At 36.3% G+C, this 14288-nt stretch overlaps 1 protein-coding gene across 2 annotated transcripts in view; it reads right to left on the bottom strand.

The window, feature by feature from the left end:
• SLC2A13 (solute carrier family 2 member 13) overlaps positions 1-14288 on the bottom strand; it is a 458725-nt gene that overhangs the window by 224178 nt on the left and 220259 nt on the right. For both annotated transcript variants that reach the window (XM_060113252.1, XM_060113251.1), the window contains exon 4: positions 9445-9553. In XM_060113252.1, coding sequence (XP_059969235.1) covers positions 9445-9553 — 109 coding nt within the window. The remainder of the gene's footprint in view (positions 1-9444; positions 9554-14288) is intronic.

The raw sequence follows: 14288 nt of genomic DNA, 5'->3' as shown, positions 1-14288 counted from the left end.
TGTTCAGAATTTTTGTCATGGGACCTTCAGTGTTGAAACCCAAACTAAACTTAAAGAGTATCTAACCAATATTATAAATTAGTAGAAATGTCATTATAGCTTGTCACTAATTCTAAAGATAAGAACTCATTTGGCAGTGGTTTTGAAAAATCCTGTTCGCAAATCTTGAATGTCACTGCTTTTGTTTTCCTGAGGTCATAACTGCAAACTAGTTAAGGAAGACATTCACATAGTCAGACAGAGACAGATCCAGCATAACACCATACTATGACCGTGGTGATGAACAGAATAAAAACAAAAGAGTCAGTGGGAACAAAACTCTAGCTGGTTCTCCCTGGGGAATACTTTGAGGGGGGCAATTTTATTATTTGTATAGTCTTTCTGGGGAAATAAAAAAATAAATCTGTAGTTTTATAAAGCAGAAATGTTAAATAAAGCACAAACAAATAAAGCACAATAACTGTTATGACAGATATCTACTCAGAGTGCTATAGGAGGCTAAAGGAGGATCATCTGAATCAGCTTCTGAGTGTAGGGAGATGGCATGTGACCTGAGTTGGGAGAACGGTATGTATGAAGGCCCTAAGGCTTCAATTAATCATCGCCTAAAGCAGAGGACGTTCCACATAGCAGGAGGCAAAAGCATGTGAGAAGTGGTCGGACACAGGACAGTGAAGAGATAGACAAAAGTCAGACCACGAAGGTCTCTAGACTTTGAGCTCTGCTGAACGCTATGGCTACCACTAAATGATTTTAAGTCAAGATGGGATACGATTTCTTTGTTTTGGAAAGTTCACGTGCAGAGATAAGAAGGATAAAATGAGGGACATGAGATTTATTGCAGAAAAATTCTCTGTGCATCTCCTCCTATGGTATTGCCCAGCTGTCTGGTCTCATATCCTCCCTCACAAAGGGAGGTTCACTTTGATTTTTCTCTCTTAGCAATTAGGAATTGAGACAATTCCAGTCAATCTTTTGTGATGCTTGAACTTAGAAGTATATCCAAGGTTATGGTGGCAGAGTGTGATCACATATGAGCAAAACCAGAGAAAGATCTCAAAGAGAAAGAAGGAAGAGAATGCATATAGCCAGAGAGAAACAAGAACACAATACCACGTGGACACAGAGGCTGCGTTTCTGGTTTGAGCCCTGATGAAATAAAAATTCATATTTTAAGGCAAGACAAGAAAAAATTTAAATGTAAAATTTTTCTCTGCCCATTTTGGCCTCTACCCTTCCTTCTAGTGTACATCTACATTATGCCTTAACCAGACCTCCCCAATGGGAGAAATACCGGCTGAACCACATAGATCAATTTTTCCCCTTCTGGCACCAGCAATGTAGCTCCTTAGAAGGTAACACTGCTTTCTCAATCCTGTAAGGGGTCACAAGGACCCACTATTTTCCTTGTAGGTGCAGACATCTTTGGTGAACTTTATGTCCAATGCCTATTTATCATTTCCCTTAAAGATAACAATTGGTGCAGAACAGACTAGTCAGACAACCTGAGGAGATACTGGGCCAAACCTACTGGAAGTTCTTAGCTTAAATACTTACTTATGACCTACTAGCTATATTACTTCTATTCTGCCTATTTTATAAGATTATTGTTTCTTGCATTACCAAATGTGTGACTGAGCGTCAGATAAAATTAATGATGATTAGGTAACTTGAAACGATTGAGCGAATATATAGTTATATAAGATCAATGATTGTAATAATACTGTAACTCTAGATATGGGAAGAAGCAATGAAAAGGAACCATTTCCTGGATCATAACAGACTAGTAAAGCAGTGGTCCAGAGGCTTTGGCTACTGGTCCAGTAATAGCACATTGAGTGGCCTATCAATGAAATCCTTGCCTGATCTGGGAATGAGCATTCCTAGCACTGTGGGACAAACTGGTCACAAAATGCCTCCCAAACCTTGGTCAAAATTAAGACTGAAAGGGAAGGGATTGTAAAATAAAGAATGTTGCCCACCACTTCTACAAGAATCAAGTCATTAATCACTGCAGTCGCTGACCTACAATATACCCAGAAAGGAATTCCAGGCAAAGATCAGGATGAGGTAAAAGTGACAGAACTGCCCCTCAGATAGTTAGATATTTTCAGGAGAAATTTTTATGAACCTGATTCTTGTGTCTTCCCATACCTATAAAAGCACTAAAACCATTAACTAAGATGTCTATTCCTAGTGACTAGCAGTGACCTTCTACTGAGATGTGTGCTTGGTTGCATGTACTCCCTTCACCAAAATCACACATATGTTGGCCTCCCCCTTTACCTCTTCAGAAGATGCTCAGAGCTCTCTGAGAGACTGTCTCCCCAGTTATAATCCTCAGGTTGGCCCAAGTAAAGAAATTTTCCATTTCTTTCTTAGATTGACTACTGATTGATTTTTTTGTTGACAGCCTCTTGGTAGGTGCAGCTGTATTTCTTGACTTCAGTCCCTGTGCCCTTACTGTAAACTGCCCTAATTTTTCTTAAGTTAGGTTGGAGTAAAATTCAAATACTTGCAAATACAATGAACCGTAACTAAAGCAGGGCCTAAACTTGTACAGATAATGAAAATGAAGAGAATAGGAAGGATATAAAAGGTGCTAAGGGAGTAAAATTAAGGAAATTGCGACTGGTTGGATTTGGACGTCTTGGCTCCCCAGCCATAGTCTTGGGCACCCACTAGTCATACCCTTCACTGAGATGGGGATAATAGGAGGAGGGGCAGAATTGGTGAGAAACAATAGGGATTCAGTCTTGTTCATGTAGAGATTGATGAGAGTAGGATATCCAAATAAAAATGCCCAGCAGTTGAACATGACTGTGCATCTCAGAGGAGTTCTGATCTGGAAATGTAGGCTAAGCCATCTCTTCCACGTAGCTGGTCATTGAAACTATGGAAGTGAATAAAATCTCCCAGCAGAGTTGTAAGCCAAGGCCTGCAGAGCACCAGCCTTAAAGTATAAATTGAGAAGAAAAAGTCATGAAGGAGACTCAAGATGAAATGCTATGACGTGCCACTAAGGGAAAATTTTTAAAGAGCACGCTGGCCAAGTGAGGACATCCCAGATACCTGACTAATTGAAAGGATAACAAATGTGAGTGTGAGAAGAGGAGAACCAAACTCCCCAACATCCTCTAAGTACCTCCTGTGTGGCAGACATTTCATGCCTCACTTCATCTTCAAAGCAACCTTTCAAGACAGGTGACAGTATATCCTTTTAAAGATAAGGGAAAAGACCAAAGTTCCCTGGGGATGGGCTATGTCATATTGTGTTTATCTAGTCCCTGGAGGAGTGCCTTCCACCGATTTGTTTAAAGAATGAACATTTTTACAATTTTGTAATAGTCTACCTGGAACTAACTAGACTAGTTACTCTCAAACTCACATATGATTTGGGGGGCAAGGTTCTGCTTTAGGGACACAGCAGGCCTATTTCCTGGGGCACATCCCTGGATTTCATGCTGTTACTTCAACTCATTAACAGCATCTTCTCAACTCATCTAACAGCATTTCTTCTGCTTACCTTTCAGCAAAACATATCAGTCAGAGAAAGGGAAGTCAAGGAAACCATATTTTCATATCACGAAAGATGTCCTGAGGAACCCAAATCTTAGTTGCTGATACTTGACAAACCAGTGGAGATAAATTTCGATTAATTATCACAGAACCTTAAATTCACATCTGACTTGGAAAACATGCCAAAAGGATTTGACGATCTTTTGATGTAAACCACAAGTCATGCCACCCAGGGTATACTTAGTCACAGATCCCCCACTTCCTAAGGAGGCATTATTAGCTCCTATTGTTCAAAAGTCATTGAGGTCTTTTCTGGTTCGCTTATATGCTGAATCTAGAAAAATGGTACAGATGAACTTATTTGCAAAGCAGAAATAGAGTCACAGATGTAGAGAACAAACTTATGGTTACCAAGGAGGGAAGAGGGGATGCGATGAGTTGGGAGATTGGGACTGACATACATACACTACTATGTATAAAATAGATAACTAATGAGAACCTACTGTATAGCACAGGGAACTCTACTCAGTGTTCTGTGGTGACTTAAATGGGAAGGAAATCTAATAAAGAGTGGATATATGTATACGTATGACTGACTCACTTTGCTGTACAGCAAGAAACTAACACAACACTGTAAAGCAACTATACTCCAATAAAAATTAATTAAAAATAAAAGTCATTGAAGTCTTTTCTCCCTGACTTAAGAGGTAAAGAATGTATCAACACTGAAGCAGACAACACTCCTACCACATTTATAAGTTAGAAGAAAAACACTATTTTGACTTCTTTCTATATATTGAAAATTAGAGACAAGTATGAAAAAAAGGGTATTACAACAATTTTCCTCTACAAAGGATGCTTCAAATGCTGGACTGATGGATAGGTTTGGGCCAAAGAGAATGAATCAACTATGGAATGGCCCTGCTTTCCACAAATGCTCTGGAATTTCTAAGCTGCAACACACAGTGAGCAGAAGGGAAGTTAACATGGTCTCAGTTCCCCTCTTGGGCCTGAACCATATAGGATATTTCATTTAATCACAAGAACCACAGGAGATATTCTTCCTGATTTTCAGGTCACTGAGGCTCTGAGAAGTTAAGAAGCTTGTGGAGTTTACACAGCTAGCAAGCGTGATGGGTTTCGATTTAAATTCAGAACTAACACCATAGGTTGTGTTAATATTTGATGTACCATGTTTCTATCCCCAAAATGACTCCATACAAAGAAAAATTTTAAAATAACAAAAAATCGTTTATATGTGTCCTCTTTATTTTCGAGGTAGAATCAGTCACTCATTTTTTCTGTGTTCACATAGCATATTATTTTTTTTATAATACTGCATTATAATTATTTGGTCTGTCTGCTTAGGTAGAATATAGACTTCTCAAAGACAAGAATTTTAGTTTCCAAATATTTGAAGCTCTATCAACAATCTAGTAAATACTGGTTGAAGAATAAATAAATGAATACTTTAGCAGATGTAGTTTTAAGATTCCTATTGCAGGACACAATTATTTGTGAATTATAAAAAGAAAACAAAAGATTATAATATTCAAAAAATATACTCACCATCTCTTATGAAACTCCCATTTTATTGCTTACATTTTTCTTTTTAGATTAAAATCAATCTCCTGATAACCTTTTACTCAAGAAAGGTTTAAAGTAGTTCAAACGCAAATGTTCGAGCTTCCACTTTCACTTGAAACTCCATTTTTCCTCATTCAAATGTACATTAAAGTCCATCTATTTCACTTTATAGGTAATTAGAATGAAGACAGTTATCTGGCATGCCCAAAGTTCCATGGTGGAGACAGATCTTGAAAGTAATTATCCTGATTCCTGGGTCAATATTCTTCCCAGCACTCTAAACTCATCTTTCAAAAGAGTGAACCATGAAACTGAACATTGTCACATTCATTCAATGACTTTCACCCAATTAACACAAATGGCTAAAATACACTCATCTTGAAACATTCCAATGAGATAAGCATATTATCTTTTAATAGCTTTTTGGATTATGTTCTAAGCCCTAGTGAGGATGCAGAGAGAGGAGAAGGCTCACATTAGTGAGTTAGTATTTTGGTCCACTCATGCTGCCTACTGAGGACCTCAGAGAGAGTAAAACATCACCTCTGGTTCAGACTTACAACATAAGAGAGCATAAATCCTTATTCTTTTCTTCTTATTTCCTGTCACCTTTATTTTTCTCTGCATTTACCACCATCTGGCCTGATTTTTGTGCCATGTTTCCTGATTGCATGGTAATTTGTTACACTAGGAGAGCTTGTTGGGGATAAAATATGAGAATGGAACAGATTCAGAAATATTGCACTTATGAAATTAAATTAATTAAATATGATTAACAAATATCATACCATCAGCCTGGCCTGCCCAAGAACTCTAGATCAGAGTATAAAGCAGAGGCCTCAACTGGGTACCAGTAGATTAAATACTTTGATGAGTTTTATGATTCTTGAGATAGATGCAATTTTATTAGCACAGAGTCGTTTTGGACTTTTATCCTTGGGTGGTAGTGAATTTCACTAACTTTGATATGTTGACTTATATTACCCCCAAACAAGCTTTAAAGAGTCAGCCCTGGGCATTTCAGGTGCTTTACAACTGAAGGGTAGCCCAGGTGACCTAGAGTCAGAAAATCAGGGTTCTACCCTCAGCTCTAAAACTTATTGTGTGAGTGGACAAGTCACTTTAACTCATTAAGCCCTTGCTGCCTTGGTTTGAGGATAAACAGAACTGCCCTGCCTACTTGACAGGATTTTTATAAAGAACAAGGGAGATCATGTCTATGAAAATATTTTATAGTGTTAGATATATATATATAAAACAGTAAACATTTTTGTTTTTATCATGACAATAATAAATAATTACACCATTAGACAAGCTAAGAGTTTTGTCCTATTTTTCCTTTTCTGTTAATATTTACTGAGCTAATATATGCTAGAGTAGTACTGGTATTAATGCTCAATAATGATACCTATTAAGATTATTATTGCAAGGGCATATTTTCCAAATATTTTCTATTATCTCTTATAAATAAAATAGAAGAAGTGACCCACTGGGGATTAAGGTAAAGAAGTTATAGAGGTAAGAATGATCTGCCCAGCCAATATAATTGTCTATTTCCCACCCCTACTTTAAGTTAGTAGAAAAGGGAAGAGTAAGAAGAGATGAAGCTGGGAGCATTAACCAAAAAGAAGAGTAGCTTAAAAATAAAGGACTGGTATGGAGTGTCCAAAAGAAGTTCACACACCCACAGTTCCTTTTACCTGAAGATGACATAAAAAGCTTAAAATTCTGGATTTCCTTCTCTTTACTGAGGATTTTCTGTGTAACCTTAAAATAAGCCATTGAACCTCTTGGTCTTCCCAGGTAAAAATCTGATACCTTCCACCTGTCCAAGATGGACTGATTTTATGTTTATCAAGACTTATAGCTTATTTTAAGTTCCTCAAAAGAAGCAAGATGCTATCAAACCCAGATGGAACCAGCTGTCTTCCTTCTTTCTCTTTTTTTTTTTTTCTCTCACTCTCCCTCCCTACCTACCTGCCTACCTACCTAATTACTCACCCATACACATTTTGGTTGTGGTAATAATAATGTGGGAAGGATCCATTTATTAATAAAATAAAAATTCTTAGAAAATGGAAAATTACTGACATTATAACTAGGGTTTAGAATAGATCACATGAGAATTTCTTAAAAGAGCTGTCTTCACATTAATCATCATCATCTTCATCTATCATTACTCTCCCTTTTATTTTGACAGATGTGGAAATATTTTATTGGTCTGTGAGGCGGTGCAATAATATACCAGGGATTTATCAGGAAAACAGAGCTCCATTTGCTCTGTTCTTTCTCTCTTGTGAATAGAGAATAATCTATTCAGCTGCATGTTTGAAATTATTAAGTGATCAGAGTCATAACAGAAAATTGCCTCTTCTAAAATTTAAATGTAGTGTCTGAAGTATGTAATGGTTTTAAGGTCTTAGAAGTCCTATGCACAGTAGGATAGAAGAAGATGATAAGGTATGGGCTAGGATATAAACATAAGTTATACAAATAAAAGATACTTAAATACACTCAAACCACATATATTTTTTTTTCACGGTAGAGAATGAAAAAGCTAAATATTCCAAGAAGTAAATCTATTTCCTTAACTGAGACAGAACATTAAATAATTCATGGAGATAGAAATAAAGATCCCATGAGGGAGAAAAGAGAAAACTAAACATGGTAAGATTACATAATACAATTGTAAGGATGATTTATCTTTCAGTATTTTCCCATATGATCTTTCTATGAACTTTTCTTGGCAAAAAATAGAATTCAAAATACCTCATATTTCAGGTTCACACAAACTTGGGGTGAAAGATGGATTTCATAAAAACATTTCAACTTCTACAGATTATTAAGTAGAACAAACAAAAAAGATTTTCAGAAATAGGCATATTTTAATTTAGGTTGATAAATTAGATTTTCACATAGGGTTATTACTGCATTTCATTATTTGAAAGCTTGGTGCTAGCCTTGTTACAATTCCATATCATCACCACACTGAGGACAGTGGACGTGCCTCAGAAAAGTCATGGTGTGCCACATCCAGAAACAAAAATGCTGGGCACCATACCAACAGATGGGCCTAAATAGAGCTGACAAAGGTGAAGAAAAAATGAAAGTAAATGTTAGAGGGAAGGAGGAGAGAACCAATATTAAAAACGTAGTCCCGGAAGCTGAAGTCCAACAAGAATTACCATCAAAGTCAAATTCACAAACAGCGTGGATGTATTCAAGATGGAGTTTCTTAGCAAATTCCAATTTAATCTAATTGGTCATTGGGCTCTAGCCATTATTTTAACTAATTCACTCTTCTCAAATTACTGTGGAATAATTCATTATAACCCAAGTAATTTTAAAGGAAAATATCAAGAGTCCCAAATACAAATGGTTTACTAGGTAATATTTAATTTTACATAATTTGCATTTTTCTAATGAATAATTTTAACCAACAGGTTGTGGGGGAAATGTTCTAAGATTTAGGAGCTTTTCACCCAACAACAAGATTCTCAGCAAAGATCGTGGCTTTACTCTAACCCACGTTCTATCACCTAGGATCTTAAAAGTCCCCCATTGGAATAGTCCTACACAGACCTTATGAAGACTTGAAATTCTGTATTAAACTGTGAGTTTATTTAATGTGTTGTTTCCTTCACCAGCCTGTATGCTCTGTAGGGCCAAGGACCATGCCTACTTTATTCACTGCTATGTATCTAGTACCAAATAGACCATCAAAAATGGGTTTAATATTGAATGAATGAAATGTGGTAGAACCCCCACTATTCACCCTGCTCCACCCACAACACACATATAACTTTGGGAATTAGTCTGAAAACTAGAAAACAGGGAACTTGTGTGTCTTTCCTACTTCTCTGCTCCCACTCGATCCCTGGCCCACTGTACTCTAGTTGTAAAAAACATACTTCTATTAATGTTATTATCACATTGCATTGTAACTGATGGCCCTAAAAGGAAATGAACTAGTTATCTGTGTGTCCATTAATTTCTAATAATGCCAGGTGATTTCCTTTTGTTTTACCTTTTAATGTGAATCAAGAAATAGCTTATGAAAATGATACATTCAGTAGCTCAGAATATAAGGACATATTGGATGGCATAAAAGAGAAATTCTGTGAAATCAAATAAAGTCAATAATTACAACAAACAAAATGTCACTTCCTTCTAGTTACAATTTTACAGGATTTAAAAAATTGTAAGGTTAAGTATCTTCCAAAAGGAGAATTCTACACATTTAATAAAAACAAATCACCAAGAGTCCTACTCTTTCTTTTCCATATAAATTAATTCCTTCACAATCTTTTCAGTAAAAAACCAGAAAGAAATACATACATGATGGTGTTAATGCCTGAGAGCTGTTGGAACATTTGTAGGCCACAACCCACAATTAAAGCTCGGCGAGTTGGGGGATAACTCAGCATTCTGCAGATCACAGGTCCAGCTTTTATAAAAAAGAAAGAAAAAGAAGGACATGTCTATTATTTTTAGCTCCCAGAGAAATTATTCCCATTAGGATAAATTTCCCCAAATCCCTGTGAAATCAACATGACTGGGCATTTAAAAATAGATCATATGTACTTTTATAGAAACCTGGGCACAATATATTTTTGAAAACAGTACACATTTGAGTTAAAACTATAAAATCAACAAGAGAGAATTCAAATTAAAGCAATTTATGGATACTAGAAAGATCTACATAACTGTAAGTGTCACCAATTATTCTTCCTTAAACCCCTATGAGCTGTATTAACCACTCTTTGTTCTTCTGCTTCCTGGGCAATTAATTACTATTTAAAATCCATTCAATGTGGGACTACTTACAAAGTCACTGGAAAAATTGCTTTAATCAACTGAAAGAATGGCATTCATTAAAAACAATGAAACAAGTAACAGGATTCATTACAACTTATTTGGCTAAAGTAACAATATTCATTCCAATATATTTAATTCAAGTTAAGGAATTTGGGGCGATATCAGACTTGGTTACGACTGCAATGGATATTATTAATAAAAATTACCCAAAAGGTAAAAAAAAGATGAAATTTAATGTCTATTTTATATAGGTATATATGTATGATATTTCTAGATATTTTTAATAGTTCCCTAAGAGGTATTCAGTGATCATTTCAAAATATAAATGGGCTTGCAAAATGGTGCAGATCCCTTGGTCCCTATATCAGAACTCTAGACCAATTCTGAAAAGCTGTAGATCTGAACCACTGAGGCCTGAAGTAAGATGACTAACCAATTGATGCCTGCTGTCTGGGCATAATTACCTAAAGTGCCCCTTCTATTCTCAGAAGTGCTTGTTATGCCTTCACCTTAGCGTTAAGAGGCATTCTATATAGTGTCCTTATGGGACCTGAGTTAACTCCTAGGACCTATGGTATAGCCTGGGATCACTGGGATATTAACTGCTTCATTAGCAGCATTTTTCCTGGAGGCAATTTTCATTAGTGAACCCTAAACCAAGTCAAGTAAATTAAATTCTGAGGAAATTTCACCATTTCAGAATCTTTTGGAAATCTTATATTCCAGTTCACAGAAATGGGAAATGGAATAGAACATGCTATTGTCTCAACAATAAAAGTTAATACGGGATGTTAAGCCAGGGGATTAATGAGAACTGAACATTACTGGGGTGAGGATATTCATCTCTACACAGGTATGATTACAATCACAAGAAGACTTGATTTACTGCAAACAATTTTGTCTCTAAATGCTAAGACTGGACACACCCGTTTAGAAAGCAGGCTGAGAGTATTATAAATGTCAAAATGTTTTAGATTCAAGTAAAGTGGTATTAAAACCTAGTATATCAGAAAGGTTATATGAAATAGGTAGACTTTGTGACAATATTGAAATATATCTGGCTCAGTTCTCTAAAAGATAAGCAGACTCATCTGCAAATTTAGGTATCTATGAATGAGCCACAAAATAAGAAACGTGCACAGCATCATATAAACATCTACCTATTTCCAAAATCAAAAAATTAAAATAAAAGATTATAATTTACCTTATATACCATGGAAAGATTTAAAAATGACATCTATGATGTTGTAAAAAAACAAAACAAAACAAAACAAAAAATACCCAAACCCTTTTTCAGCTTTTAAGAAACTCCACAGATGACAAACTGGCCTTCTGCAAGAAATCTATCATAATATTTGGATAGCTGTATCTACTTTCACTGTTAAACTGTTCCATGGTTTGACAGACAGAATAGGTAATACTGATTTTGGAGGGCAGAAAAACAAAGAGAAAATTATGACAAATTTGGATTAAAGTTTGACTTGCCAAAATATCAAGAGATAAATTATCACATAAACATCACATATTTATTTCCTAGTTTTAAAAAATCTCGGCTTTGAAAAAAGGAGCTGGAGGAATCAGGCTCCCTGACTTCAGACTATACCACAAAGCTACAGTAGTCAAAACAGTATGGAACTGGCACAAAAACTGAAATACAGATCAGTGGAACAGGATAGAAAGTCCAGAGAAAAACCCAAGCACCTATGGCCACCTAGTTTATGACAAAGGAGGCAAGAATATACAATGGAGGAAAGACAAGTCTTTTCAATAAGTGGTGCTGGGAAAACTGGACAGCTACCTGTAACAGAATGAAATTAGAACACCCCCTAACACCGTACACAAAATAAGTCAAAATGGATTAAAGACTTAAATGTAATGCCAGATATTATAAAACTCTTAGAGGAAAACATAGGCAGAACACTCTTTGACATAAATTGCAGCAAGATCTTTTTTAATCCACCTTCTAGAGTAATAAAAATAAAAATAACAAATGGGACCTGATTAAACTTAAAAGCTTTTGCACAGCAAAGGAAACCATAAACAAAATGAAAATGAAACCCAGATAATGAGAGAAGATATTTGCAAAAGAAGCAGCTTACAAGGGATTAATCTCCAAAATGTACAAACAGCTCATGCAGCTCAATATCAAAATCCCCCAAAACAACTCATCAAAAAGTGGGCGGAAGATCTAAATAGACATTTCTCCAAAGAAGACATACAGAGAGCCAAAAAGTGCATGAAAAGATGCTCAACATCACTAATTATTAGAGAAATGCAAACCAAAACTACAATGAGGTATCACCTCACACCGGTCAGAATGGCCAACATCAAAAAATCTACAAACAATAAATGCTGGAGAGGGTGTGGAGAAAAGGGAGCCCTCCTGTGCTGTTGGTGGCAATGTAAATTGGTACAACCATTATGGAGAACACTACAGAGGTCCCTTAAAAAACTAAAAATAGAGTTAGCATATGATCCTGCAATCCCACTCCTGGGCATATATCTGGAGAAAACCATAATTTGAAACCATATATGCACCCCAATGTTAACTGCAGCACTATTTACAATAGCCAGGACATGGAAGCAACCTAAATGTTCATCGACAGAGGAATGGATAAAGAAGATGTGGTACATATATACAATGGAATATTACCCATAAAACAGAATGAAATAATGTAATTTGCAGCAACATGGATGGACCTAGAGATTGTCATACTGAGTGAAGTAAGTCAGACAGAGAAACACAAATATCTTATGATATCACTTATATGTGCAATCTAAAAGAAAATGGTACAAATGCACTTATTTACAAAACAGAAATATAGTCTCAGATGTAGAAAAAAAACTTACGGTTACCAGGGGGGAAAGCAGTGGGGGAGGGGAGGGATATACTGGGAGATTGGGATTGACATATACACACTACTATATATAAAATAGATGACTAAGAAGGACCTACTGAATAGTATAGGGAACTCTTCTCAATACTCTGTAATGACCCATATGGGAAAAGAATCTAAAAAAGAGTGGATATATGTATATGTGTAACTGATTCACTTTGCTGTACAGCAGAAACTAACACAATATTTTAAATCAACTATACTCCAATAAAAATTTTTTAAAAAAACATGGTTACATCTAAAAAAAGTCTAGGTTTTGGACTTTCTTTTGGATTTCCTGTAAAAAATAAACAATGGTAGTTCCTTTATAAGACTGGATTTATCTTTTTTAAAGATAAATTTTGGTCACAGCAGCTGTATATCTGATTATGCATGAACAAAAGTAAAAAATTTCCTTTTATTAAAATCGTAAATCTAGCTTTATTAGGCAGTAAAACTAACTTAACAAAAGCAAACTATTAATCTTTATATCACAGAAGCTATGAGGCAAAGACAAATTCAAATACATGAATTGGTTGAATGTTCATTGAAAATTTAAAATGTCATTCTCTAATTACACTTCTTTTGATTTTTGTAATTAAAAACATTTTTATGTATACAACCATTTCACACCTTATTTTTAACAAAACATCTGTGTCGGGCCTCCCTGGTGGCGCAGTGGTTGAGAGTCCGCCTGCCGATGCAGGGGATACGGGTTCGTGCCCCGGTCTGGGAGGATCCCATATGCCGCGGAGCGGCTGGGCCTGTGAGCCATGGCCGCTGGGCCTGCGCGTCCGGAGCCTGTGCTCCGCAACGGGGGAGGCCACAACAGTGAGAGGCCCGCATACCGCAAAAAAAAAAAAAAAAAAAAAAAAAACATCTGTGTCTTTGAAATACAGAAATTCCCACACAATAAAAACTAAAACCTCTAGATAACAAAAGTCGAATGGAAATGCAGAACTCAAAATATAACACATAATAAAATAATAGAGGCAAAAACCGCAAATGGGTTCATCTTTCCCCTCATTCTGGACACCTCATACTAAGTAACTTTCACAATGGTTGTCCAGGTGTGGCAGGTGTTCTGGTGGCTCTGGTGGCAGGGCTGAAAAGGACAGTGCAACTAGTGCAACCACTCCTGTGTGCAACAAGTGCAACCACTCCTGTGGACAGGATGTCTGTGAGGAAGATGAGTCTACAAAAGTTTCTCCAGGTATGATTAAAAATGTACTAGAACACACTTTGTATAAAAGTCCAGCTCTTGACTTCCACTTCCAGCCAAGATGGAGTAACAGTTATCAGATTTACCTCCAACATGAAACAACTAAAAAGTCAGGCAAAAATGCATGAAACAGTATTTCTCATGATAATGGGACAAAGAATAGTGACCCCTGATATTCAGGAAGCAAATGAGATGAACCCTCAACATGTCCCAGCCTAAGCCTGGAAAAAAGTATCCAGGCTATAGCACAGGGAGGGGAAAGCAGG

The sequence above is a fragment of the Mesoplodon densirostris genome, chromosome 11 (assembly GCF_025265405.1).
Source record: "Mesoplodon densirostris isolate mMesDen1 chromosome 11, mMesDen1 primary haplotype, whole genome shotgun sequence".
Lineage (NCBI taxonomy): Eukaryota > Metazoa > Chordata > Mammalia > Artiodactyla > Ziphiidae > Mesoplodon > Mesoplodon densirostris.
The sequence above is the reverse complement of the archived record's forward strand: the minus strand, read 5'-3'. Positions and strand labels throughout refer to the sequence as shown.